The 15866-nt window shown below is 39.2% G+C and overlaps 1 protein-coding gene across 2 annotated transcripts in view; it reads left to right on the plus strand.

Annotated features, from left to right (window-relative positions):
• Positions 1-15866, plus strand: part of sorcs3 (sortilin related VPS10 domain containing receptor 3) — a 244175-nt gene that overhangs the window by 136269 nt on the left and 92040 nt on the right. The window contains exon 4 of one of the 2 annotated variants that reach the window (XM_044190684.1): positions 6243-6401. The exons of the other annotated variant lie outside the window; for it this stretch is intronic. Coding sequence (XP_044046619.1) covers positions 6243-6401 — 159 coding nt within the window. The remainder of the gene's footprint in view (positions 1-6242; positions 6402-15866) is intronic. 2 annotated transcript variants of the gene reach the window in all.

Raw genomic sequence — 15866 nt, forward strand, 5'->3', positions numbered from 1 at the left:
TTACAGTTTAACAGGAAACTATCCAGGCGTGAGTTCTTCCTGCATGAGGAATTTTCTGGCAACCACCGAAAGTGGAATTTTCGCTGGTTTTCAGGCCACACAAAAGAAAGAAAGAAAAAAAGTATGAGCATTGCCAGCTGCCAACCATCTTCCAACGTCTTTAACATGCCTTTGAATTGTTTTCTGACATTCTAAGAATTTAGTTCACTGATCAGTAGATGGTTTGCATCTTCATTTTCTACCATCTGCCTCAGTTTTCTGTTAACTTAATTCAGTAATTCAATTCCTGTTATTAAAAATCCACATTCAGCTTTTATATTAGCTGAATTGAACTGAGCAGGAAACTGATCCCCTAAAAGATTGTGCTCATGCCTGAATCACGTGCATGTATAGGAAACATTCTAAATCCCTACACTTTTCTATACTGTGATTCACAATTCACAGTATCAGGCAGTACATCTGATTTGTCCTCGTGTGGTGAACTCCACCTGTCTGGTGCTCCGAGCAACAATTTGATAGACAGATGGAACTGTAGCCAAGAGGTCAGAGTGCTGTAAGCAGCTCAGTTAAAGTAGGAGTCTCCACTCAGTCAACTTGCTGTATCTTTAAAATAAAAAAACAGTACTAATATACCCAGCTCTTGTTAGCATTCCACCACTAATTACAACAGATTGTTTGCATATGGAGGAGATGGAGTTACACAGCATTAAACTGATCAGTTCCTCTGGTAACGCAGAGCTGGAGACAATAACAATATAGTTTTACAGGGAGCTTGACATGAAAATTAGAGACAATTAGTTGCAATAACAAGTCATTCTTTGAATATTTTCCCAATTTCAACCACAAAAAGAGTATGTCTGAGTCAGTATTGTGTCTGCATTCACTCAAGCAAAGTGGCAATCAATAGGTAGCTGATAGCTACAAAATCAACATTTAGATGTTTTTCATGAACACTGTCTTTTAAACAATATAACATATTTTGGATGATTCTTACAGTACATGTGGAAAAAGTACCAGATAATTGAGTTGATTAGCACTTAAAGGAATACTATGAAACTTTTGAAAGAATAACACAACCTTCCCCTTAAAAGTTGTATTTATAAATGATAAAATGCTTGCTCAACACTCAGGGATGTTGCTGCTACAGCCTAACTTGGTCTGGTATGACCAGTACTGTAGCCTGTGGTGGCTAATGTTAGCTAACTTAAGATCGATATTGTTGTGTAACAGACATGTCTGAGTGAGTTCACTGCCTTATTTACACTTCTCTACTTGTGCTACTGTTTCAGTATATTTTAACATGCAACAGATAAACATTTCAGTGTTTTTTATCGAACAAGTGAAACACAAAGTGAACACACAGTACGTCAACAGGAGACATCTTATGTTTGCTTGTGGTTCCATAAGGTCTAAGTCAGGCTGTCTAATTACGATGTCTTATTTACACATCCAGCAGTTACGGAGCAACATTATCATTCATTTGGAGTTGTATTTCGGGCCACCTGGCAAATGTAAGTCCAGTATTCACTTTCTTTTAATATCGATGGTAGCCGCTTTAACTGCCACAGTTGCCATAGTTTCATAGTCTTGCCTTATAACATGTAAACATGCAATTAAAAGTAACAAGACACAGTAACATTTAGAAATAGTGTCTGTGAATCTATTGTTTATATGCTGGAATTGTTGGATATGCTGGAATTTTTTCAGTGTTTAGTATGCAGATTTATTTTTTCTTCAGAACACATCTGGAAATTAATACACAGCCAAGAAAGACAGTGGTCTTCACAGATTCAAGGATCTATGAAATCTTTAAACCGTAGGATATCAATGATAATGATGTGGTAAAGAGCATGTCATGGCAACCCGATAATAGAGTTGAGAATTTTCCTGCTATATGACAGGTGTTGCAAAACATGTTACCCTTGAAAATAATCATTTTGTTCAGGTTGACCTGCATGGTCAGACAAATGTTGAATAAATAAAAATATGTTGGGCATCAACAGACATACAGAAAATAAAGCATGGCTCCCGTGTGTGACAAGGACGTGCTCGTTGTTGCGGAGGTGTTCGGGTTCATCAGCCTCACTTTTCCAAGGCCGAGCCGATGTACTGACCCTGAATATATTTGCATGGCACGGGAGTAAATAGAATCCAGGGACTGTTGAGCTAAACCACGTCAGGGCGAGGAACAGATCATAGCTGATTAGTCCCCATGACTCACTCCTCATGCCTATTTTATGTGGAGAAAATTTAATTCTACATCAAGGGAATAGCAGGGAATGTTGTGCCTAAGGTCCTCTATGTTGCTGATGTGACATACTTTAAAAAAAAATAAAAAATTCAGTTATACAATATTAGATAAACTTTAATAAAACCCCAAGGAGGAAAAAGAGAATTCACACTCGTACCACACAATATACAGGATGTAAATAACACCTAGGAACAATACAGATCTGATAACAGTTTCACCAAATTATATTGAAGATAATTAATATTTTTTTAAACCAATCTAAAAAAACAACATTTTATTGCATGCATGTTACTGTGTAAGTGAGTCATCGCAGCCAAGAACTATTAACAATCTCAGGAAAGTATTTTACTCTAATGGTTGACCTCTGGCTCTGCCCATGGCTGATTCCCTCTCTGCACCTTATCTCTGATCTAATTATTTCGATTTGCCATTCCGTAGAGGGATGAAAGATTGCCTGTATGCTGGCTACATTCCTTTGTTGCCTGCTTGCATCTGAGTGGCCTTAGCCTCCTGTGTTCTACCGGATAAAAAGAGCTGTCTGGATGCCTAATCACTCACTGTAAGATATAATCGTCTGCTGCTCTTTGAGATATTCCTTTCAACCACAATAAAGGAATCGTTAAATGTCCACTGCGACGATTTTGGAAGCATATGTAGAATCGTTTCTCTTACATTGTCCAAGAAAAAAGTTAGAGCTGTGACCCTTTACAATATCACATTATAGATTTGAATGATAGGAATTACATTTAGCGCAAGGCATCTGAAAATGATACCTTCCATGAATCTTCTTGGCTATATTTTGATGTCTTTTCTGAGCTTGGTGTGCGCTCAGTCCTTGAGCGGTTTGATTGAATGGCTGGTAGATTAAGTTAATTTAAAAATAAAGACATGCACAGTTAAAATGCCATTGAGGAAGCAAGACAGTGAAAAAATTATAGCTAAATGTGGGTGATTAAGTCTTGATCCATGGTTAATGAGCATATTGCAGTGACAACTCTCTGTTAAAGCCTCCCATCAAAGACAGACTAAGCTCAATTGATCTGGCGTGACATGATTCATTTGCTGCAGGGTGTCTCTTTCCCTCCGTCTCTGATCCATACCTCCACTTACCTCATGATCCGACAACTACCGGTTTCTATCTCTGTGCTCCAGCTTATGCACAGCTCAACACCAGGCTGATAAAACACAACGGTTATCCTTCCAACCTCTATCGATTTAGTATTGTTACCCTCCTCACTCACCCACTTCCTCACAAAGGCTGAGTGGATGCTGTGAGGGGAAATCTTAATCACCCCTTGCTAATGCTATCGGTCACTGTGATTTTGGAAGTGAGTAATTATTGTGTGAGGGAGATTGTTTTAGTAGGCAGGAGAGAAATTGGCCACTGCTCCTATTCCTGCCTTTGTATTAGCTTCGAATTGGTTGTGAGTTCTTTCTAATCTCAAGGCAACAGACAGAGACTGGCTTGTTACGATAATATGTAAGGTTGTGAAATAATGTGGCTGTTTTCACACTTACATGGTGGTAAATGGGTAATGTGAATGTGATAATACTTTCTAGGCTCTGTTCCCAGTATTAAAAGAGCGCATTGTGAGGCTCCCTGAATCGAGGTTTGAGAAAAGATGAGCTAAAAGCACTGCAATTGAAGGCTATTGTCACATAGAGAGCATAGAGAGGGAGCACATAACACTCATCACTCAGTACAAGGCCTGAATGGAGAGCAAGGTTAGATTTTAATATGAAATGTACAGTACAGTGCAGACACCTCTTCAAGACATTTTTACTTTTCCATTTAACCTGAAAGTCCTGAAAGACTCAAAATAAGGCACGCCGAAATGTAATTTCCCATTCATAATAGACTCTGCTGCTTACTATACTATTATAGAATATGATTACTGCTTCAAAACTGTAAATTACATCTGACAAGCCTCAAAGACACTGGCAGATATCAGGAGGCCTTGGCATTACACAGTGACAGGTAATGAATGGCAGGATCGGCGAGACCGGGCCAATGAGAAAACCAGGTTGAGAATTTGCTGCCTGTTTATTGGTGCTTAATGAAAAACAATTTATCTAAATCACCACCAGGGAGGGTTCCTGGTTAAAGCTCTGGAAAGAGAGCTAGCATTTCTGTCAGTGACAAATGTGCTGCTGTTTTTCCAATTCAAATTGAATTGACGAGAGAAAACACAGTCATTTGGGCCAAGAGTGCAGCCACTACCCACAATTCCACCACACAATCCTTGTAGAGGCATGGGTGTTGTAGATTAAGCCAGATAAAAGACTCAAGCTTAAGAGATAAACATTTAAAGCTGTACCAGTCTATATATTCTTATTAATAATTGAGCAAATGATCACTCGTAGTAAAAAAAACCCAGAGAATTATCACCATTTTCAGCTGCAGGAGGAATCTGTTTTTACCCAAAAAGCTTTGATACTGTCACTGTACACTACCTGCCCACCACCAAACAGAAGGTTTAAAATGAGTTAAAGGAAAGTGAATATTTACATTCACCAGGTCAGCAGAAACCCAAACAATAGCATTGCTAATGTTGCAAACATGACTACAATGCGATAATAATGTTGCTCTGTGTCTGCTGGATGTGTAAATATGCAACTGTTTGTGAACATGTTCGCCATATTAATTTTATAAGGTGATACTATGTCAGTGTTTCAAATTGTTCCCCTGCCCTTAAGTGCCCCCCCAAAAAATCAGGTAATTCAGCTTTAATATTAAAAAGAGACACTGAAGAATTTTCACGCTACCTTATATATCAGCACTTTGCTACTTCCTGTGCAGCCATATTTAGCATGTGCATCTTTTTTTTAAATTTTTATCTTCCATTCTGTGTGTACTGTGTGTTTTTACTTACTTGTGACTTAGATCAAACACATTTTCCCATTGCCTTGAAAGGATGAGAAATATATAGTCACCCTAGCAATAACAGCATATACAGTTTGAATAAACCTCTATTAATTTATGTGCAATAATGCAAATCCCTATTGTAACTATTTACCCTATAGAACTGCAAAATATCCAGTTAAATGTACAGATTATAGATTTTTTTCCACATTTGTATAACCTTTTAACATGAATACATTTTCAATAGCATAGTCTGATTCAAAAGAATACCATTTTCTTAAAATATATTACACACCTATTCAAACACTTATTTAGTCAAGGAGGAATTCCTGTGACCATTTTATCTGCTCCCACAAAGACTCTAAATGTCATTAGCGGAAAGAAATATGCATTGTGGAATTCCTGCTCTTATTGAATTCTGTAATAACGGTGATAGCTCTGGCAGAAATATTCCAAGCATGAAATTAGGGCTTCTACCACTGTGGCGCTGTTAAATTTGAAATTAGAATTTTATTGGAAGGAGAAATCCTAAGAAATGACATGCTAAAGGACTAGCTGATAAAGAAAATAACATACTGTATATGCAGATTCATGCATGGCTGCTTAATCCCTTGTTTGTACTGCATTTACAGACTATAAGCTCCATCACCCTTCTGTTATCACAAATTATTTCATGATTTTCAACCCACCTGTGTGCTTCAAGTGTTCCTTTTTGCCTGTTTTGGTTTACACACTTTTTCACTTGTTGTTGCTTTGAACAATCTTGATCCTATTTTGGAGAGAGATGATGAAAACTCCAAGTCTTCACCTCAGACTGTACAGGAAGAGCCACAGAGCCATGGCAACAGAAGCGCGAGAGTCACACTCATGAAATTAAGTTGGAAATATAGAGGAGTTGGAGTTTCCAAGCAGAAGCCTGATGTGTGCCAAAAGCCAGGCCTTTTCTGCTGACACTGCTCCTGCCGCTAACATCCCTCCTTTACCTTCTCTCATCTCCCTATCTTTCCACCTCTTTACTCAATCTCACCCATCAAATCCTTCCTCCTCCCGTCTTCAAAAACTCATACCTACTCCCTCACATGTGTGCACAACCTCCTTATCCTCCGTCTCTCTTCTCCTGGCTCTCAGATTATGGTGTTGACAGATCCGGAGTTTGAGAGCAGTGTGCTCATCAGCTCTGATGAGGGAGCCAGTTACCAGAAGTACCGCCTCACTTTCTACATCCTGAGCCTTTTATTCCACCCCACTGAAGAGGATTGGGCCTTAGCCTACAGTCATGACCAAAAGGTGAGAGTGAGCTTGATGCCATATCTCTTTACTGTCCTTGCCACAAAAAGCTGCATGTGATTAACTTAGAGCCATCTCTACCTTTGTGTTACCCACAGTACTTACTCACAGGGGCCTGTAGTTTTCATCAATTTAGGTAATTACCTGATGGTAGAACATTAATTTGCTTGCTGAATATGAATCTTGTTGAATAAGGGAAATTCTAAAATTGTGGTGTGAGCCTTTATTTGAGACAGTCTAGCATTACAGACAGGCCTTTTAATATATGCACCTATTATTTATGTATATATTATGATATTTTAGTAAGAAGCCTTCGGATGTCAATGCAAACTACTTTCTCCATTGTTCCACATCAAAAACCTTTAAGTAGTAATGGGGCATGAATTCAATTCATGTCAATAGAATGAGTGGATTTGCTTGTGGAAGCAAAATTCATGCCAAATGGGGAGCTTCAACGTGTAAATTCACCCTGTTCAGCACACACTCTCAACAGTGCCAACCCTTGAGGGAGCAGAAAGAACCAAGAAGTTCATGATGGAGTACGTTGTCATATAAATGATGTAGGGCTTCACGATATATCGTTTCAGCATCGTCATTGTGATGTGCGCATGTGCTATAGTCACATTGCAGGACGTGCGATGTCAAGTAAGGTGAATTACTCAAACATGTCATGCTACAACTTTTTTGCTGCTTGATACAAAAGGAAAACTTGCAAGATTCTCATTTTCCCTTACTAATCTACAAGAGAGTTTGATCAGTTCCCAATGTGCTCTGGTGAAGGGGTGCACTTCATCAATTTATCAAACAGTCAAAGAAGGCCCCACTAATCGCCTACCACAACCTGAAATTGAGCGCTGCCTGTTTTGGTTGTGTGATAAACTGATCAAGTGCACCCCTTCACAAGAGCACATAGCGAACTGATTGCAGTGCATGCAGAGTCTGCGTATCACCTGCCTCTAAACATGCACTCGATGCAGCTACTGTCACAGATAATGTCGCCTGGATGCTAGAGGCAGGTGTTCAGTTATGCGACTTGGCTTTTGAGTGTGTGTATTCCCGTTATCAGCTGCACCTTGTGCCAGTGCTGGTTGAAAGTTAAAAAGTTTACAGGGCTGGTCCGTGCCCTAATGTAGGAAATGCTTAACCCACAACACACACACAAAACTTTCAGTATCTAGATCTATCTGTACTTACATCTTGCCGGTTTGTTGCTTGAGTTTGAGAGTTTTACCATCCTCAGCTGTGCCAGGAGGTCTGTTTATCTTCCACCACACAAATTAAGCATACATTTGAACATTGTTAGAAATGGTAGATAACATGTAAATAACACAATCCTCCAGGAATTCACACCTGTGTGTGAACTCTGGTCAGTGTGACCTGTGCTGTCACCAGTTCAATAAAAAGATCAGCTGGCCATTTTTCTTCTCTTTCCTCCTGGCTTCGTCTCCAGCACTGTTTAATCTGCTCGGCGCAGAAACATCGAACCGAACTCTCTGAACTTACAGCAGCGCTTTGAGAGCCTGCTGGATCATTGCAACAAGTTTAGTTAGCCAGCAGCTACGACAAGAAAGCCTGCCAGGTAACTTTCAACAAGAGCAATGAAGTAGCTTAGCACCGAGCAGCTACCTCTGAGAACAACAGACGTAGCGACCAGCTTCTTACAAGCGGACACTCCACCGCAAAAGATTGCATTGGAAAACAATTCTTCCCCACTTGACTAATCCACACAATGGACTCGCCAGCTCCCACGGACTGGTAACGGAACTGGGCATTATACAGCTTCACATAGCTTAACAGTGTACTTGGCTAAGCACAGGACTGTTTAGTCAATGTCAGTGTACATGTATTGATTTGATTTGTTGAGGTTTTATTGTCATGACCTTTTCCGTGGTCACCAGGAAGTTATTACTGTAACTGTAGTTCTCAGCCACCGCTAAACTGATGTTAGTAACGTTATGCTCCACACAGACACAGAGTCTTTGCATGTTAACTAACTCCTTTTAACTTGGCACTGTTATCCGACACAGATCACAAACACATGCACCTCTAATTTGGCATTAAACACAATCACACACGGCGGAGAGGAACTTCAAATATCCCGCTTCATTGTACTTTTCTTTGTCTGACCACGGGTTTTCATGCTCGTGCACGCAAGACATACCGTACATATGGAGGCAGAACAAAAGAAATCACACACAATCTTTGTGGTATGCACCTAGATTGGCCCGCGCACACACACACATACACACACGCACTCTCTCTCTCACACACACACGTGTCTTTTGTGCTTTAGTTTAGTGCATTTTAGTTAGATTTCATATTGTGTGTTTTTGCTTTTATTATATTCTTAATAAATGCTTGTGTAATTATGCTGGTTTCTTTAATGTTGCACAAGAGTGAATTCTGCCAACCTCTATGTTGAACTCCAAATCCTTCAACCTATTAGCTATTAATGGTAATTTTGGTAATATTTATTAATTGAATTATTAATCAATTCCAAATTAATAGTTTAGTATGTTTTATGAGACTCAGTCATTTTTCTCTTCATTAAGAGTGGTGCCCCAACTTTATTAATTAAAGTTATTATTTATTATTATCTTTGATAATTCTGATTATCAAAATTGAATTGATTGTACCTACACAGTTTGGTGCCCCTTTAACCATTATAATTCCCTACACCATGCACCATGCTAATACAACTAGAGGTATACTCTTTGTATCTATTTTGCCATGAACAAAATTAACCGCAACCAATTGCAGCCACCACAAACACCGTCAACATGTTATCATTTTCTGGTGTGTCCAGGCACTAATCACGTTCTTGCACATCAGAAACTTAGAAGGATCAAAAACTCCATATAATTTTCCTAATAATTTCATGGAAGTTTCTTGGAAAGAACTGTATAATTTGGTATTTATTACAAGAAAAATAGAGAATGTTATTTTTGTTGGTTCAGTTAATTGTCTTGAGCTTAAAAGAGCACTCCTACGATTAGCATTGTTCTCCTATAATATAGTCGGACTCAAGATGGACAGTTTAAAAAAAGTATAAAATTTGATGCAGCAGAACCAGAGATATCATCTTTTTTATTCCACACATTCTTCTTTTTTGTCAAAACCTGGCTTCTACATTACCCACAATGCAGCTCGATCCCAGACAGTTCAGTCGGAGATTCAGGTGTTGTATGCTAGTAGCAGCTAATGTAATCTCCAGCCTCTAGGCTCCATTTAAACCTAAGTGAATATTTATTCATGTTTAATATATTATTGGAAACTTTGTTCTTCATATACGTTGAATTGAGCTCTTGCCTGTAGTACACATTTTTATATGTTCCGCTGACCTATTGTTCACTCGCTAAAAATACTATGTTCAGGTAGTTTAGCATTTAAATGGAATTATTTAATTGGAAGTATACCAATTGAAAAATTTCTCTATTTTACTCACTATTAGTGCCACATTACATGGTTCTTTAAAGGAACCTTACTAGAAAATTATTAGGAAATGATTAGCAATGAGCAAACTCGGTTCTTTCAAGTGTTAAGGATAGCAAACATGTCTACCTTAACATTGGAAAAGCACTTTAAAGTATAACCAATCAGAATGACTTCATCAGTGAGTGACAAAAGTATTTCTGTTATAAAGAGTGATGCTGATCAAATGGTGCTGTGGCAATGTACACAAAGCTGTATGCACCACGCAATCCATTACAGTAATGGTACTAGTAATTTGTTTATTTTCCTGGCTTTATTTTGGACTGGCCCTTTTTTGTCTGAACAGAGCACAGTCTCAGTTATTATTTGAGACCTGGCTGTTACAGTATTTGAGTTAAAACTTTTATTTCAGAAGAAATTGTATATACTACATTAGCCAAAAAACATCAGTCACTTAAAGTGATTCTCAGTCTCCCATTTTCAGTATTCATCATGGTGACCTTCACTGGTCTTTGTCACACAGTATGGAGCTCTGCACACCATCTTCATACAGTGCTCCCAGCAAAGGTCTGCCATTAAGGTTAATGACTCTGACCTGAGAGCCAACGCCATTGCCCTGCATGGAGGACATGGTCCAGGAGGGTGAACATTGGTGGCTGTATCAAGCCTGTCAACAACAAAGCTTTGAAAAGGTTGTCACTGCATGAGACAATGTCAGGCTTTTTCTTGGCAGAGTGGATTTACAGTATCTAAGATGTAATCTTGCATTGGTGGGTGAACAGTTAAATATCTAAATAAATAAAAGAAATATATAAATAGATTCACACGGACATGCAGAAATAAATTTACCTGTAGATTGTGTTTACCAGATATTAAGCCTATCCTATTCCTTTGAATCTTTTTAATTAAATGTATTATATTTAGTGGATGTCATCACTCTCGTTAATTGGGTAGCATTTGTGATTTGTTTTCTACAGAATCTTTTCCTCCTCTCTAGTCTCACATCTACCTCAAAATTTTCACACATTAACCATTCGGTCACACAAAGCAAAAAAGTCTCAAGGATCATAAGTTTGATTTGAGCTCCACTACTTTGCTCAAGCATTAAAACTCAGTATGAAATTTCTGCTGCTGCTATTTTAGACTGCAAGAGCAACTATTAAGATGAACAAGGTAGCCAGGTTCAAGAAGTTCAAATCCCTGTGAAGTCTGGGTAGGCGTGTAGATGAAAGAGAGGTGCTGCCTGCCCTTAGCCAAAGTTCTGGGCAAACCATAAAATTATTCTGATGGATTGCAAGAAGTAAAAACTACTCATCAGTCACAGCCGTTACAATACAGTCTTTCCTAATGTTAATTAAAAACAGCCCTTAGCAGCTTACATTATCGATAAAAATTACAGCGTATACAAAATATTAGGTGCGCCTGACTCGTCCATGAAATAGACTCACAAGATCAATGACAACAACAGCTATTGATCTCACTGATTAAATACAGCTCAGTCATGAAGGCGGGATATACATCAAGCAGCAGAGTAGAAAGTTCAAGAACACGGAAGCAGCTCAGACTTGGATTTGGCAACTCAACATTAACAAGGTAGTCGGGGCAGTGCGTGCAATGACGATTACAGGTATTATGAGGATATGACTAATGTGGCTATAATTTGCATCATCACTAGGACACCTTGGCACCCAAAGCAAAAGGCTCAGGCATGATTACCTCTGCTAGACCCATTTTCATTCCACTCCTGAATGTGTCATCCACATACTGCAACCACCTCCACGGGGCTGTTGTTTCAAATAAAGAATATGTTCTTCATCTGGTTAGTTAAAAGAGATTTTCACAGATATTATTGGTTGCTTAATTTGACCTGATTTCCCTCGCAGCCTCGACACTTTATCTCGACTGTTGAGCCAGCAGCGAGAAGCTTTAATATGCTCATTTTCAGCTTGTAACCGGCTAATAGTTTTCAGACTGGGTCACTCTGAATTTAATCAGCTGTAAGTTGGTGCTTAGCTGTGGTTAAGTGCAGCCCCGAGGACTTAACTTTGAGGCAGGAGTGAAACTCTTTAGAGAGACATCAGAAACCATGTCAGGACAAATAGGCTGGAATGAAGTATTTGTTGTATTTCTTGATTATCTTTTAAGACTTTAACAAAAAAAAAAAATTACATTTAGGTCAGTCCCCTCCTCGAGTAAATGGAGGTATTTTTAGATTTAGAGTTCTTTATTGACCTTTCCAGGCTCTTATCTCTTGACTGTGAGGGGTTTGTGGAGACAATTACTCATTGATGTAGTCCCAAGTTGGCTTCTGAGAATAAGGCCAATGTTGCTGCTGCCAAGTGAGTGAGTTATGTAAACAGCCTGACACAGAAGAACAGTAGAGGGGAGAAGCTCCACACATAGAATAAATAGGAGTTGTCTTATTGTATTCCCTATGAACCATCTGAGCTCCCAGTAGACTGGGTGTTAGGGCGTCTTGTCTAAAATCCTTTTTTTTTTTCTTTTTGACAAAAGCCGAGACAAGAACAGACTGTTTTTCCTAATTTCCTCACTTATTCATGAGAGACCTTCTTGCCCTGATGTGAAAACTGCAATATTTGTGTTGTGGCAGATATTTAGTAGCATTCGAGGGACACTGCATTTCATACATTTCTCCACAAAGGAAGGAAAAAGATAAATATTTCCCTTTATGTCACTTGCAGTGGAATTGTAGGAATTTGTAAACATTTCTTTCACAGCAATTAATATTACCATACAGCTGCTTATGTCTCAGCAAACTAGAGAGACAAGGTTGTGACTCTGTAATGGACTGTGTAGTGATTAACTCATCCAATTATTTCATCAGAGACAAGAGTACAGTGATGTACACTGTAATCAAACGTTGCAATCAGCAATTTCCTTATGTGAATATCTGACCTATGAGACAATGGAATATTTTTCCTGCAATTATTTGTCATTAATCATTATTATCATTATTACCATCATTATGATCCCCACTATCCACACTATGTGATGTTATTAAAGAGTACTACAGCGATTTAGTTTTGCAGGTATTTGGTCATAAACCATTGGACAAATCATTGGACATCTGGGCATTTTTGACTTGAAGATTGTGTTAGAATAAAAAAAAGTTTCACAAAAGTTATTACAATTCATTCTGAGGGGAAAATGAATCCCCTAGTTTACCACTTTGAGACCGAAACCACAAATGCCATCATCAGGACTATTTTCTCAGACTTGTAAAGACACAGAAGACACTATACAACTGTTTCAACAATCACTGCTGAGTAGTCCTTTTAGTAACTATGATTGACATGTAAAACTGGTTGAATGCACCTTTGAAATCCAGCTTTGCTCTCTTTGCTAGTTTAAAGTCATATCATATTCATAGCATTTTAAAGGTGGGGTATACGATTCTGATCCAATACATGTCTTTTTGTCAAATTCAGCGAATATCTCCTCACGGTTCACTAGCTGTCCGTTCTGTGCAAGTGAATGACTTGCCCACGGACATTCGGCTTACTTTCTAATTTGCCAAGATATGCTGCTGTTGTGATGTTAGCTATAGTAGCAGGAGAGTTGTGAGTTTCGCTGTCTGGAGCTGCTGTGCTGGCTCTGGGAAACCGCCTCGTCCTCTCTGGCTGTTCGCAGCACAACTGTAGCGACAGTTTGCTAACCCATAACCTAGCTAATGTTAGTTATACTGCTTACAATGTACTTATCATTGTACTATTGTCATAGTAGAAAAGGTTTCAGTCGTAGTCTTTTCTACCTTTTCTACGATAGAACACTCCTGGACGAATGAGGGACTACACCGTCTTATTGTCATAGTATTGGATTTCTCCAGAATCGCATACCCCGCCTTTAAATGATTTAGTTTCAGCTATTCCACAAACAAATCCATGATGGACATGTTTTAGTTTTGCGCTCATGTTCTAAAAATGCACCTATCGGGCGCCTGCCACTGCTGAACGGCGGTCTGCCACACTTGAGCACACAGACTCAGAAGGTGTATTTCCTGCTGGTCTGCCTCCAGTCTGACCAGCCTGCAGAAAGTTGAGCACTGACAAATTGAAATTCCCCATCTTCACATTTCCTTTGAACCTCTAGCTGCAAATAACCAAACTTGCACTTTAGAGAAACAAAGCGAGCCACCAGTGTATATTCACATCGCATGTGAGTTTGAGTTCAATGAGCACATTGCCTTTCATGGTTCAGCTCTAACCTCATAAAGAGTAATCCACACAGAAATGTAGTGCATATTCACGCTGCACTGCAATTACCCTATTTTTTACCCATTACCCTAAGACGGTACACAACAAACCGTAGGTCCAGGCAAAAATTTAATTTGTTTGTTTGTATTTTCACTGGAGGAGCGGCAATCCATTAAGGCTGAGGCTGCTGTAGCAGGCAGCTGGTGTCTCAGTGGTTGCAGCAGCTATATTACGGAGTCTGAACTTGAACCCATATGGGATTCAACCAAAGTGAGTTGGCAGCCTACTACAGATGGAAGTATTAATGTCATTAGTCAGGTGATGGATGGCTCAGAGTCAAACAGTAATAATATAAAAGATCATGACTAAATGGTCATAGAGGGAGCTGTCTCTGGCAGGTTAATTCTAGACGGTAAAAGAAGTATGCTTAGTATTGAAAAGAAAAGAAAGCATTGGCAGCTTTGTCGGGGTCACAATCAGTTTTGTGGAAATGCATATTCACTATCAAACAGAGTAAAATCAAACAAAAAAACATCCCCTAAGATAGAGGGTGCGGCAAATATGAACATTTTAGGATATGAATTTTAAACAGAAGGAGATAGTGAGAGATGACACCAGGTTAAGCTTGGCTTGATTCATCAGAAAATGTTTGATTGTGGTTTTGTTGCGTCTGGCATGATGAAACAGGAAAAGGAGCTCTGAAATCAAAGGGAAATTATGGATACAGTGAAGCACTGACGGCTACATGGCAAGGAGAGGCAGGCAGAACAGATGGAGTAACTCGTTCTGATGGAATAGCAGATATGTATTGTCACTCCGTTGTCAAAACAGCAGATGGAGGTGTGCTGCCAAGCCGACATTGGAGTCTATCAACAGCAATGAGGAGAAGAAACTTTTCTGCTACTTGGCAGCCCTTGCTAAAGAATATACTTCAGTCTTTATAACTCATTAATTTCATGGGAACAAAACCACTATTGGAAAGTGCTCTGTGACTTAGTTTTTGTGTTATCACCAAATACTGTTATTGTGAAATTGTACAAAAAACATGGATTTTAGCTACCATGCGAGGCTGGATTACCAACCAGGCAAAGTGGCAACTATCGAAGGGCAACTACTTCCTAACCACCTATCCCCTTACCCTAAATCCTAACCCTGAAACTCTTGGGCAGGGGAAAGAGCTTTGTTCAACTAAAAAAGTTGAAAAAAGTGGTAATAGCTGTTCTGATCGGCCACATCCGAAGAGTGAAAAGCCAATTGTTCCGGTGGTTAGCTAGCATACTGTTTGGCATACCACACTTGGATGTCTTCATTGTATCCAAAGACCAGGTGAAAGTTGTGCTTTTCCCTCAGAGATAATGGTTTAGAGGCAGAGGCTAGTCTCTTTGCCCTCGGTAAACACCCTGTGTCTTCTGAAGGTGTTAAGAATTCACCGGCTAAAGGAGGAGCCTTTGATATTTCAACATCCATCATAAACTTTATGTGTGTCAAGTGGACCTTGAGCTGAGGTTGTTTTGTCAACTGCTGTTCAAGAATGAAATGTCAACCTACCACCTAACGCTCAACCCAAACTCTATATAAAGGCCAACTTACACCCCTCACCAAACCCTGACCCTATCCCGGAGGCCCCTTACAGATGAATCTGGACATGCTGCCTTGGTAGTTTTAGACTAGGCAAATACCATGCTAACTTCCATTATGTAGTGGTTAGCTGGTATGCTCACCATTCCACCATGGGATTTCTTCATTGTATACAAAGATCAGGTGAAAGTTGTACTCTTTCATTAGGGACAATGGTTTAGAGGTAGAGGCTAGTCTCTTT

The sequence above is a fragment of the Siniperca chuatsi genome, linkage group LG3 (assembly GCF_020085105.1).
Source record: "Siniperca chuatsi isolate FFG_IHB_CAS linkage group LG3, ASM2008510v1, whole genome shotgun sequence".
In the NCBI taxonomy this organism is placed as follows: Eukaryota; Metazoa; Chordata; class Actinopteri; order Centrarchiformes; family Sinipercidae; genus Siniperca; species Siniperca chuatsi.